General features: G+C 42.5%; 2 protein-coding genes across 3 annotated transcripts; both read right to left on the bottom strand.

Moving 5' to 3' along the window:
- Positions 1-67: 67 nt before the first annotated feature.
- naxe (NAD(P)HX epimerase) lies at positions 68-5,910 on the bottom strand. 2 transcript variants are annotated; one of them, XM_070921619.1, is made up of 7 exons: positions 5,844-5,910; positions 4,092-4,282; positions 3,906-4,014; positions 2,906-3,016; positions 1,998-2,108; positions 1,554-1,701; positions 68-1,044 (listed from the first exon to the last, which is right to left on the bottom strand). In XM_070921619.1, the coding sequence occupies exons 2-7, from the start codon at positions 4,262-4,264 to the stop codon at positions 845-847; spliced, it is 852 nt and encodes a 283-aa protein (XP_070777720.1). In that variant the 5' UTR covers positions 4,265-4,282; positions 5,844-5,910; the 3' UTR covers positions 68-844. The 2 variants fall into 2 exon arrangements, with proteins under 2 accessions (XP_070777720.1, XP_070777718.1); XM_070921617.1 differs by having other exon boundaries at positions 5,766-5,902.
- Positions 5,911-6,962: 1,052 nt separating this feature from the next.
- Positions 6,963-12,311, bottom strand: LOC139298664 (lamin-A-like). Its single transcript, XM_070921367.1, has 12 exons — positions 11,974-12,311; positions 10,494-10,650; positions 9,941-10,066; positions 9,660-9,830; positions 9,238-9,363; positions 8,663-8,883; positions 8,284-8,557; positions 7,932-8,039; positions 7,724-7,843; positions 7,507-7,563; positions 7,202-7,396; positions 6,963-6,998 (listed from the first exon to the last, which is right to left on the bottom strand). The coding sequence occupies exons 1-12, from the start codon at positions 12,309-12,311 to the stop codon at positions 6,963-6,965; spliced, it is 1,929 nt and encodes a 642-aa protein (XP_070777468.1).
- Between the last annotated feature and the right edge of the window lie 1,439 nt (positions 12,312-13,750).

Here is a 13,750-nt window from a genome sequence, read left to right as displayed (position 1 = left end):
ATTTTGCTGGTTTGTCTGATAAATGTTTTAGCATTGAAGTGAAATAATAATGCAGACAAACTTCCAATCGTTTTAAATGTTGTTTATTTTCATGTCGCTGAAGCAACCACCATGTTAAAGCTTTGTGCTTTCACGTGCTCTATTATAACGCCTTGTTGGATTCACAGCACTGCCTTAAGATCACACCCACCATCATCCACTCAATGGGAACCAATCAAATTCCCAGATTTAAAGTAATAGTTTAACATTTAGGGGAATATGCGTATTTGATTTCTTTCCAAAGGTTGAAGATTGATACCGCTCTCATGGCTGTGTGTTAAGTACAGAGCTGGAGTCAGGATGTGGCTTAGCAGTGCAGTCAAAGGTCACAGGTTTGAATCCATACACAAACAGAAATGCAAACATGACAACTTGTTGTTTTACAGGCCTTATGTGCAGTAATTACCTCTTGAGGAACAACAGTTTATCCATCTCCCTCTATAGCATGGGGGGGGGGGGCGAGATTCAGTCAATGAACACAGGTTCAAATTACTTGCACTTGGCTGTTTTGGCTGAGAAATAGTTACAGTCGAGGTACGTGTTAATTTGTGAGCGTTAGAGGTGCTGGTAGGCATATTTTCCAACTTTGGACAGAGCCAGGCTAGCTGTTTCCCCCTTTTTCCCCCAGTCTTAATGCTAAGCTAGGCTATTCACCTCCAGACTCCAGCTCTGTAATTAGAAAGTGGTATCGACCTTTTCATCTAACTCTTGGAAAAAGATGAGGATGAGAATTATGTCCAAAAATGTTGAGCTATTCCTTTAAATTCGACACTCATCCTGGGGCCACCGACACCTCTCATCACACCTACAGTTGTAACACACAGTCCGTGCCGGGGTACTGGGGCAGGTTGAGTTGGTACTTCTTCTCTAGGCCCGGTGGCACAAACCGGCCTCCCAGGAAGTGGTATCGTCCTCTGAACGAGGAGGCAGACTTCTTGGGAGCAGTGAGAGAGACGAGCATGTCGGGCTGCAGTCCATCTGCACTGCCCTCCTCCACATCCCAACCTTTAAAAAAACAAACAAACAGGACTTCACAATACAGTCCAGCCTCCCCTTCTTCTTCCTCCTCTTGTGAGTGAATATACACAGTAGAAGTCATGACAATCAGTCAAGTGAATTATATTTATACACCCCAGGTGATACATTTTCAAGATGTCTGGGTTACAGAAGGTTTGGTCATGTTAAAGCTGGAAAGTTTTGCCACAGCCTCATTTACATGTAATTCATTGGAAAATGTCTATTGTACCCAACTGAGCCGAGCACTTTTAAACAATGAGACAACCGATCATTGTGAGGCTGGAGTTCATGTTTCCCACAACAACCAAGGAGAAACTGGGCATAGAAATAGAAATTTGTTAAATAGTCTTGTATCTATAGCGAGCAAAGCAGTGGAACATACAAAGTTTTGTGCAGCAATCTGTTAGGCGCCACTTTTCAGGAGATTAAAATTCACCAACACGGCAGGAAGTACATTTGTCTTCAGTGGAAATCCATATTCTTGTGTGAGGACTGACCTGAGGGGATGTCGATGCTGGCTATGGGGACCGTCGTCTTCTTCAGCACGCCTAGGATGGAACCAAAGGGCTCTCGAACAGCCCCCTTGAAGCTGAAGCCGAAGATGGCGTCTATCACCAGGTTGTAAGCCTCATCAATCACCTTAGCCTGAGAAATCATTTTTTCCCCATAAATTGTCGTTTATCTTTCACACTGCCTCAAAAGACCAACTAAGCATATGTGCAAAAACCCTGTGAATGTTAACTAATCCAGCCTCTGCATCATGACTTATCGATTGTATTATTGACTGTGTTGTTTGGTTCCCCCACAGGGATAATTCAGAGCTTCTAATAATGTGTAATACAGTACTCACATATCTTGGAATAAAATGCATACTCATAAACAGAACTATGAACAGAACACCACTGTGAATAACTCTGCTGCATAATTAATTAACACCAAACCTCAGGCATCTCAGTCAGGAAGGGGATCTCCATTTTCTGGCACTGCGTGGTCAGGCCCTGGAACAGAGGTTTGTTCGGCCTCTTCGGGTACAGGATGGTGGGCTCGTAACCCTGCAAGAGGACACACCACAACCTTCATTGTTTGGAAATTGATAGCCGCAAGTTTGACCAAGCAAAGTTAATTTCCACTCTGCACAGAGTGGTTTGATAGAGTATTGTGGGTGAAGAATGCCTTCAGACTCTTTTAGCAAAGACTGTCCTTACATGGTCTTAACGCTACTAAACAGTCTGAGGTCAGAATCTGGCCAAATACACTCATGGAGCATTAATGTACTGTAGAGTGCTGTACAGCAGGGGTGGAAGAAGTATTCTGATCCTTTACTTCAGTAAAAGTAGTAATATCTCAATGTAAAAAATACTCCATGAGCAGTAAAAGCCCTGCATTTAAAATCTTAGACAAAAGCATTATCAGCTAAATGTACATAAGCAACAAAAGTAAAAGTACTTGTTCTCACTGTATTGATTTGTAAGCAGCATTTTTATTGTAGCTGGTCGTGGTGAGCTGATTTTAACTACTTTATACAGTGTTTATCAGTTTAATCTGCGAAAACATCAATCCTACAGATCAATTCATGTCAATAATTGAGTCCTCCAAACATTATTTTCCAGTGCAATATTTCAGTCTGGTTGAAATATTCCTGCTACACTAGCAGATTGTTTAACTCCAGATAAAATGACTTAATAAGAAGAAGTTTTAGAGGCTCATCATATGTTAAAAAACCAACTGCAAAGTACGCACCAAAGTACCTCAGAAGTGTACTTAAGTCCCGTACGTGAGGAAATGTATTTCGTTTCTTTCCACCACTGCTGCAGAGTATCTTACGGTCACACCAGTAAAGGACACTCACAAAGAGTTTAAGATGTCTGGCACAGACCAGGCCATCGCCCCCGTTGTTACCTGGTCCACAAATCACCAGCAGAGACGGTCTGGCCTTGACCAGGGAGGTAACTGGATACGCCTGCAGGAAGAAACAGACGGGAAAAAATCTATACAGCACTGCACTTCAGCTGGTATTTGACGAGGAAAAGAGGATTTTCTTTACAGCAGCTACTCAAGAGAAATGCTTCTAGTGATGTAGAGTTAGAAGACGGAGTGATCTGATTACTCCCCTCTTCAGGCAGTAATCTGATTTAGACGTGTGCATGTACCACCTGGTTTCCTGGAACACAGCTAGACTTTTGATGGAGAAACCAAATATAGCTGATATCTAAAAGGTCTTTATGGTGTATGCATTATTGACAATAATCAATTACAATACCAAAGTGGTTGCTATGGTCGTTGTTTTTATTGTTTTTTTTAATCTTTTATTGTTTTTATCCATTCTATTTCACTTAAGAAACATGGCTATATTTCTATTTTTGGGGCGCATTAGTCTCCCATTGCTTTTTGTCAGTTGTCTGTAGTTGCACTAACTTGTATGATGATAGGTGCCACACAAAGCAAGTTGACTGATAAGTGGAATAAGAGAAAAATAAAAACTCATGAATAAGGGAAATAAAAACTTAATGATATGTTCAAAGCTGTCCATATTTGATAACAATAATCAGATTCCTGCCTTAAAATGGCTGCTCACCGGTACATTGTTTAGTGGGCTGCAGCAGTTATTTTCATTATCAATTAAAAATGTATATTATTATATTTATATTTTTTAAAATTCGGTTTACTATCAAGTAATCAAATAAAATCATAAAACCGTCACATTTGTCTGAAACGATTATTTGATGATCAAAACAGTTGCAGATTAATTGTCTTTCAATCGACTAATCGATTAATTGACTAATCACTGCAGCTATACATTAAACATAGTAATTTTTATTTCAAAATAAGAGTCCTGATTGACATCTCACCCTGGTGACGGCTGTGGCACAGCTGAGTCCAGCCAGCTCCATCAGCTGGTCCACGCTGAAGCCGTACTCACTGAAGAGCTCCTCATCAATGTGTTGGGCCTCCTCCTGCCTGTGGAGCATCTACAGGTCAGTCTGGACAGTCTGTGAATGGTTTTACCGCTCTGTGTACAAGATGTAAAACCTCACCCGAGATATTTGATGGTCTGGGCCATGGTGGATGCTGGTCTGCTACTGAAACAGTCCTTCTTGTGGTTGTTAGCTGCAGCGGACAGCGGACATGTCCCTGTCTGAGCGAGGACTGCTGTGGCCCTTGAGGTCACCAGGAAGCCGATCCCAAACAGAGCCCTCGCACTCAACATCCAGATGGATCCGAACTCCTGGAACAGAAGAGACCACAGCGATGTGAGTCGCCACATCGATCCCATGACTTAATGAACTGATAGAAGTGTAACTGTTGCCAAAGCAAGAAACTTTTACATGAAGCAAAGCCTGTGAGCTATGTTTCAGACAGACAGCTCCTTTGTTGGTGTCCATACTCTTCCCACTAATGAAAGCTCTGCTGCTCAGTCTGCTGACGCTGCTGCCTCCCACAGCTGCTACATGGCTTTCACTGCTTGCTTGCATTTTTCTTTGCTCCTTCCATCCACCTGCAGGCTGCGTACTCACAGTCCCGGAAGGGGATTTGCATCAATCATATCTGAGCTCTCAGCTCCTGCTCAATATTCTCTACAGGAAGAGATGACACACAGATTCTTGGTGCCAAAGTAAATTGAGTTTTGCCTTTTTCTGTTAACTTTAATACACAAATCTGAACTTGTAATTAGGGCTGAGAGATCAAACTGAATCATACTGCACTGAAATGATCGTGCCAAATTAATTATTACTCATGATCTATTAATCTGTTTATTAAGTTCGGATTAATCATTTGATTCAAATCAAATAGTTGTTTTTTTTTTGTTTGTTTTTGTTTGAACTAATGCTGTCAATTTATCAAGAAGAAGTATTATTACACTTGCTGGTTCCAGCAGCTCAGATGTGAGGATTTACTGCTTCTCTTTCTGTTGTTGTAAATTCAATATCTTCAGGTTTTGGACTGTTGGTCAGACAGAAAAAAAGCTATTTAAAACGCCAATGTGAGCTTGTGACATTTTACAGACTAAATAAATTCAACAGTCCAAAATCCCAAACTATAACATTCACAATTATAGAAAACAGAGAAAAGCATAACTCTTCACATTTGACAAGCTGGAGCAGCAAATTATTGGCATTTTTACACTATAAAAGACCAATTATAAAAACATTTGTTAATCAACTAATCTTTCTTTCTACCAAATAGTTTCAGAACTAACATCAAGACAAAACAATGAACAAGTCTGTTGTTCTGTCAAATTAAAAAATAAATCAATAAGGACACACTATTTTAAATCTAGTTTTACTTCATAACGTGCAGCTCAATTCAATTAACATAAACTTGATTAACATACTACTTAGTAAGTGATTGTGCACACATCAGTTGATATAAATACGCGCCATGCTGACAGTATTTTATGTGATGATCTTTATTTTGTCTGCTTCAAACAGCTCCACCTGTGTGAGCCTTACTAACTCTAATTGGTAACTTTAGCAGAAGGCAACTAAGCTAGCTAACATGCCCTTAATGGACATGACAGTTAAATTATGTTAATTAAAGAGGTTTGTTGAGTTACTGTTTACAAACGACAGACTTAAAACCCAGAAGGGTCAAGTTCAGCTACAGTTCAGCTCCAGTCTCCAGGCTGTTGAGTTGTTGTGAGCTGCTAGCTAACGTTCAGGATTTGCTACGAGCTTTGACTTCGTGTATTAAAGATTAATTAAACTCACCAAATGTTAATAAGCTTTTCTTGAGAACAACTTCACATGCACGCTTGTCCCTTTAAACAATGCAGTGACACAACTTACGGAGCGATAATATACTTATAAACGGTGGCGCCGTGTTACAACACTCGCAGCCAAACGGTGTCGTCCACTTCCGGGTTTGAAAACAACAAAAACAGTGCTCTGATTTCAAAATAAAAGTCCGATTCTGGAGCATAAATCGACGAGGAAGAAAGTACTGTACCAGGAGTGTATTTAATGCTGCTTCTGTTATTAAAATGAACTGTGGTGGAAGAATAACTAATATTTTACGATTAAGTATTATCTGAAGTTTCTGTATAGATACAATAATCTGCACATTTCTTAAGTTGATGTTTTAAATGTTGATGGTTTTAAATACACAGTTCAAAGATATTGACATATTTACTTTTGGATGTCTCAGATTTTCAAAAGACAAAAAGACCATCCGTGTAAATGAATCAGCCAGGCAGCCACAATCAGCCAGTAAGAACCCCACAATTAAAATGGCCTGTACATTATAATATTTCTATGCTTTGGTAAAACGGATATCACATCACTTTTGTTGAACGAGACAAATACGGCAGAATTCTGAAAACGTGTTTATTGATATCAGCAAAAATACAAAATATTCTGTAGATCTTTGGCAAGGTTGGGGTCAATTTACTTCAAGCTTATTCTATTCAAAATAAATGTAAATCTAAATGAATTTACTGCAACCCTGCTGCACCAGCATGTTTACGGAGTGCAATGAAAATCTGATTTAACTCTGATATGAATAGCACAAGAAAGTATGATTTTACCTACCAGCAATATCAGCTGTTGATATCACCAGTAAACAAGGTTATTAGAATAAATGAGTCCAAAGAGTTGTTTTAAGCTGTTAAAGTACCCGGTAGGTTTATCTTTACTGCATATTTAGGTGGAAGCCTGGTATAAATTTCCAACCCTTAATGTCACCAATACTAACAAAAGTGACTGCGTTAATCGTCATTTAAAAGATTATTTCAAAAGCATGCCTATGTACATTATAAAAAAGCAGTATAAAGTTTTATTGCATACAATATCTTGTAAAAAAAATGATTCCAAAGTACATGAATTGAACTTGACAACTACAACTGGTAACTAAAGAACTAATAACTGAAAACTAATAGAGTTGAAGTGTTTCAGCTTGGATCCAGGGGCTCACATGATCGGACAGCTCTCCATTCGGGCTCCAGTCTAAGAGGAAAGAAAGATTGACAAAGTTAGTATCATCACGCACAGATCAATTCAAAATACAGGCAGAAAAATTGTCAATTAAACCCTTTGATCTTTGCGTACAGAAACATGACTCAGCCTCCAAGAGTAGCTAAATGATTTGTTGGCTTTCTAAAAAGTTTAAAAGGAAGTCATATATCAGCTGTACGTGTTGCCGTGCCCACCTTACGAGGAGTGCTGCTGCTGAACACGTAGGAGTGCGGCAGTAAACCCTCGGAGATGCCCCCGCTGCGGAAGGAGCGGGAGGCCGAGGTCACGGAGCAGTTGCTGGATTTGTCAGAGGGAAGTCCGCAGGAGCCGCAGACCACCGTCCGGCTCCGCAGGTTGTACTCACTGTCCCCACAGGTGCTGTGAGCCACCTGTTGAGGCAAGGAGACAGATTCATTACTAATATTAGAGCATTTAATTCACTGAAAGTCTGCGTCTCATGTTTGATGTGTATATATGTTACCAATTCAATTTCTCTCACCATGTCATCATCTTCTTCTTCAAACTGTGTGCGGGTGACCTTCCTCATTGCCATTTCCTGGAGTAGAAAGCATGTTTATTTATTTATTAATTTATTTATTTATTCCGCATTTCTGACACTTTAAAGCACCGTGGCCATTATAAAACGTAATGTAATCATAATACTTTAGGCTTAAATTAAGTGTCCATCGAATACCATAACTGGTATATTTAAATACCTCTCCACTGGCACTGATCAGCGTGGTCTGGAACAGGTCTCCGGTGCCCCAAGAGGCCTGAGTCTTCCACACCAGGTCAGAGGGAGGATTGTGGGTTCCACCAGCACCAGAGGCCCAGATCTACAGGTACAGTAGGGTGAAGTTTCTGTAACTGTCTTCATCACTGTTCTGATTGGTGATTTTGTCTCTGAGTAAAGGTGCCGCTTACCGTGACCCTCTGGCCGGCCTTCAAGGTGAATTTTACCGGGAACTTGAAGATGATGGGCGCACCGGATCCCACCTGCCGCTTCACCTGCCAGTTCCCCAAATTCTGATCCTGAGGGTTGGATAAAAAGTCAGCAGTTCTTTCTCTTAGTGTCAAATCCTCAAATATTCTCCTTCAGCAGATAATGAATTAATAATCTGGCCTTGTAAAGCTGCATGAGGCCTGAGAGGTCTATTTTCTTTACAATGTCAGAAAACCGTAGACAACATGCTCATATTGACCAGCCACACAGTGTGCAACTGTAGCAGAAAGAGCAATTAGATTCCATCACAAGACCACCTATTAGTCTTCTCACCTCATCTGCTTTGTTGCTGAGTCTGACATATTTCCCGTCCAGGTCCACCTCGTCCACAGTGACCCGTCCGCTGGCTGAGGCCTGCTGGGTGATGCGAGTGCGGGCCACGGCTCCACCAGCGAAGCTCGAAGCCTCGCTGTCGGTGTCGTTGGGGCGACGCCTCTTGGCTGGGGAGCTCTGAGCGCTGCAGTGGACCGATCGAGAGAGAGCTCCTGATGTAGAGGAACGACTTCCTGTCATCTTGGTGGGCGGGGGGCTGGGGGAGAGACGCAGCCTGCAGGGACAAACATGATGTTCATTACACTGGTGTAAAAAGAGTGTGAGAGGCACAGGGGTTATTTTATTGAATAAACTCATTGTGACGTCAGGGCCAACACACCTCTGCTCCTCTCCCTCCAGCAGCTTCCTGTAAGCGCATATCTCCATATCCAGAGCCAGCTTGACATCCAGGAGCTCCTGGTACTCATCCAGCTGCAGCTGCATTTGATGCCTCATCTCGGCCATTTCTCGGTCTTTCTCTCCCAGCATGCGACGCGTGGTGTCCCGCTCCCGAGACAAGGCGTCCTCCAGGTCCCTTATCTTCGCCTCGCGGGCCGCCAGCTGGATCAGACGGAAGAATCACACAGTTATTGTCAGTAAGTCTGGAAACACAGCTTCAGAGGACTCTAACGGGAGGGGTCGAGTACATAGGTCAACCCCTGCAACAGTTTGACGACCACAATGATATCATTCTGGATTAAGTGACATTTTGGCCACATAATCACACACACAAATGCACGAATGAGCTTTTAAATGAACAATTGAACTTTGTATGGAGTACACATTCTTTTAAATCTTAATTTCTGTTTTTATTTTGCTTTAAAATGAAGAAAACGTCACATATACAATGATGCAATGCATTATGCATACAAGAACCCTGACTGTGATCAGTGTGAGCCGCTCAGTTCAGATCACCTGTTTCTGCAGCTGGCTGAGCTGAGAGGACATGGACTCCAGGCGGACTCGTGTCTGCTGGAGCTCCTCGTGTGCTGCTCCGACCAGGTGGCTGCTCCTGTCCGCCGACAGACGAGCATTTTCCAGCTGACAGAAAGAAACAACAGCAAGGTAGAAAATGGATAAAATGATGAAATAACTCTGCATTCTGAATCTCATTTGGCTTCATTAGTACGAGTTTGTGAAACTACGTGCCTGCTGTAAATCAAAACTGTCCAACCAAAACAGTTTCATGCATTCCTATTATATGTTGTTTGGGATATTTATTCTGTGCTGTTTGTCATATGAATGATATTCTATCCTCCACTGAAGACCACAATCAAAAACGTGTTGTAAAGTGATCCCCTCTTTTACCTTGCAGCAACATTAAATTCATAGTCTACCTTGGCAGTGTAGGTCTTCTCAATCTCATCCTTGTACATTTTGATCTGCAGTTCGTGCTGGTTACGCATCTCCACCAGCGCCTCTGCCAACTTGCTTTCAAAATCTTGCTGGTGGCCATTGTCCAACTCAACCACACGAGACTCATGGCGCCTCTTTGTCTCCCGCAGTTCCTGTTGGAAAATTACCAACAAAATCATTTTCACTCCCGACAAATACATAAGTAACAGGCGGACGCTGATGTGATAAAAGGGGGAGAGAAAAAATTCTCAGGGGGTCTGACCTCAGAGTGGAGGTTTTTCTGAAACTCCAGCTCCTCTTTGAGGGTCTGGATGCGATTCTCTCCATCCACCCTCCTCAGCATCTCATCCTGCAGCTTCTTCCTGGCATCTCCCAAACTGGTGTCCAGCTAAGAAAGCACAACAGGAACTGGATATTAGTTCAAAGCAATGCGCAAAAACATTCACATAAACACGCCACAGAGTGCAGAAATATCCGGTAAATATAGTTAGAGGGCCGGAGAGTTGGGAGACTGTTCTTTAATCAAAATGTCTGAGCTCAAGCAGCCATGACAGAGAGAGAGAGAGAGAGAGAGAGAGAGACTTCCCTGTTCTCACAGACACACAAATACTGATTAAAGAATTTCATTTCTTTCCAATCCCCACTGGGAAACCTCACAGTCAAACAACTAGTGGTCTAACTGGGTCTTTGATAAACTGACATTTAAATCACAAAGTGGAAAACACTTTGAGGGTCAGACTAAGAGCTGGTGAGCTTGTAGAAAGACTGACCCAAGATGTGGTTGAGTTTTAAAGTGAGCGGGGGTTTGAGTTCACCTTGGCAACCTGCGCCTTCAGGTCCCTGTTCTCCACCTCGAGGTTACGCTTCTCTCCCAGAGCCGTGCTCAGGGACGCGTCCTTCGAGTTCAGCAGAGCCTCCACGTCCTTGAGCCTCTGCGACGCTCCGGCCAGGTCTGACTCCTTCTTGTTGTTCCTGTGGAGACACAATCGGCCATTTTGCTTTTGTGACTTAACAACAAAGTGGAAAGTGAATTACTACAGTTTCCTTTACGCGGCCTAATGGATCAAATATGGGCTATTTTTAAATGAGGATGTAGCCGTGGACGTAATAGAAACAGGGGAAAGACCTCGGTGCATGTGACTCATAGGCCGCAACGATCTGCCGTCCAATTCCGCGTGTCTGGTAGCCACAAGCCGCAGCCGTTGGTGTTTAGCTGGGAGGCTGCCATGGCAACGGCTCGGCTTTTGCCAAACACACAACGGCCGTCGTCTCAATATTTATGGAAAAAGTAAAGGCAGCGAGGAGCGGAGCCCTCTAAACACTGCCACGTCTTGTGTGTGTGTGTATAATGGTTACTTTGGTGAAGAAGGAGCGACCGGGGGAAAGAGTTAGTCATCGGGCTCTGGATGTGGCAGCACGGGGAAGGAGTCGGCGTCGGAGTCCGACGTCAAAGTGCAGCGTGAGCAATGAGGAGGGTATGCTAAAGCTAGGGAGTGGCCCCGGCGGAGTGTTACACAGGCATCGGCTATTAGGAGCTAATGAGGACGTGTGTGTGTGTGTGGATGTTAACACTGCAATCACAAAACCCTCTCACTCAGGCACTAATGGACAAACGGTTGCCTTTTATCTGGTAAAAGACAGTTTCAGAAGCCTCGGGGGGGGGCAGCTGTTTCCTCTCATGGTCGTCAAATAAACAAAATATCTGCATCAGTAGTGTCTTTTCATTTCATCTTGGGAGTCACAGTTTGTTTTCTGTTATGTGTTCTCACATAGCAACTGAAGAAGAAATCATCTTGTTAACTGATGTCTGCAGTTATTTTGTAAGCAAGTCATTCTGACTTTATAGACTTTAAAGTGTTTTAGCTGAACAGCAGCCACTGTGGCCCCAAGAGATACTTGTACTATATACTTAGAGGGATAATAATAAATGCCAAAACATAGTGTAACAATAGAACAAGTAGAAGAGAGTCATAAAGACAGCAAACTCAGTAATGTTACGTAACAATATATATATGAAGTTTGTTAGCATTAGCTACTGGTCATACCAGACCACGTGAGAGTATTCAGCAGAGTAAAGGTGCGTTTTATTGCTTCTGAACTCAGCTTTTCATTTGTAAGAAGAAGAATATGATGAATGTTATTTCGTCTTTTAAAAGTTACATGGCTTTAATCGTCTCACAAGCACACACGGGTGCTTTTAAGGAATTCAGGGCCTCTAACGTGCTGAGGCCCCCCCTAAAGACACCTCCCATCCCACCCTGATCAGTGTTATGTGTGTGATGTGCTGCACCCCACCTTGCTTTCAGCTCCTTGTGGTCCTCTCGAAGCTTGCCCAGCTCCAGCTGCAGACGTGCTCGCTCTTTGGCCACAGAGTCCAGAGTCTGACGGGCATCGGCCAGCTCGGTCTCATAAGCGGCCTTCAGGCCCGTCAGCTCCCGGCTGACCTCTGTCTCAGACTCGGTGATGCGCAGACGCAGGCCGGCGTTCTCGGCCTCCAGAAAGCGCACCTTGTCAATGTAGACGGCCAGCCGGTCGTTGAGGTTGGACAGGTCCTCCTTCTCCTGGAGCCGGGTGATGCGGTTGGGGGATAGTGGTGTGTTCGCACCTCGGGGAGTGTTTTTGGGTGTCGCCATTATGACTTATCTGCTATCTTTCCAGAAACAGACATGATTTTCAACTTAATTATTCTGAAAGTTTACAATAATGGAATTTTTTATTCTCATGTACATATGCATGTACAGGTATTGCACTGCATTATAGTGTATACATTCACCACTGTTAAAATAAATCCAGAAATCAATTATTAAAAACATGCCTATTTCATCCACTGAAGTCTATTTTTACTTTTAAGGAACAGTGTGGATGTTTGATCCTCCATACGAGTATAACAAAGTTATAACTGCAAGTTTAGAATTGAAAAGAAAGCAAAATTCACTGCAAAATATCCAGAAACTTCCAACTCTTTTGAGTGCAATGGCATAAAACATACAAAAGACATGGAGTATAATTAATCAAAAGACATGGGAGGGGTTATCGACTCCACCCAAAACTCAAAGTAATGTTCCAGCACAGAAGATGCCAACTCTGACGGGAAGATTTACCTTTTTTAAAGCTGGTCAGCTGAGGAGAAAGCTCTGCTCCGAGGATATTCGTAGGCTTCTCTGTTGGATTTCTTTGTTATCCTGTGATCAGAGGGTCCCTCTTACTTCTCCGACACTGTTCAGTCTGTTACTGCGCTGTCTGCAGATCCATCTGTGGGTGCCCATATAGGAAAGAATGAGATGGGAGGAGAGGAGAGAGGTTGGCCTCAAGTTTGGCACTTGGTAGGTGGTTGTTCCTCTCTCTCTCTCTCTGTCTCTCTCTCTGTCTCTCTCTCTCTGTCTCGCTCTCTCTAATGGGTGTGCAGTCTGAATGAATGAGTCACCATCTACACAAAAAACGCACAATGCCATGTGACACATACATGGGATAATCTTTTGCAGATCTATTGTGTGAGAGCTCATTTACAGTGTTTGACTTGAACCACGCCACTCACGCTTCTCCATGAAGTTTAGCGTGAAGTTCAGATTGTTTTAACCCTTGAACACAGAACTTTTTCAGAGCTTCTTCTTTTTTTTTTTTAATGCATACTGACTCGACACGACATAATCTAAATGACTTCCTGATTCTTCAGTTAAAACATATAAAAGATCAGTTCCGTTTACACACTTCTATCAGATTTCATAAAACATCTCAAGAGATTCTCACAAGTTGGACACAGCAACAAAAATATAATTAAACGTGTTGAAGCAAACCCCAGAAATGTATAACTGGGGTTCTTAAGTCAGTTAAATCCAAGTGGCCTGTTGGTGAGCAAAGAAAAAGATCATGCAGGCTGAGTTTTGACATCTAGAATATGTATTTCCATTTGATGCCATGATAAAACAGTCGAGTATTTTCTCTCAGTGTAAACATCATGTACTGTGGCTTCCATACGGGTTATATATCTACACCCTCTTAAAATAATGGCCCAAGTCATTTTTTCAGGTTTTTCAGAAAACACAAAAAACTGAACCAAATATTGAATATATGA

The sequence above is a fragment of the Enoplosus armatus genome, chromosome 16 (assembly GCF_043641665.1).
Source record: "Enoplosus armatus isolate fEnoArm2 chromosome 16, fEnoArm2.hap1, whole genome shotgun sequence".
In the NCBI taxonomy this organism is placed as follows: Eukaryota; Metazoa; Chordata; class Actinopteri; order Centrarchiformes; family Enoplosidae; genus Enoplosus; species Enoplosus armatus.
Note: the sequence above shows the minus strand (reverse complement) of the source record. Positions and strands in the feature narration are given on the sequence as shown.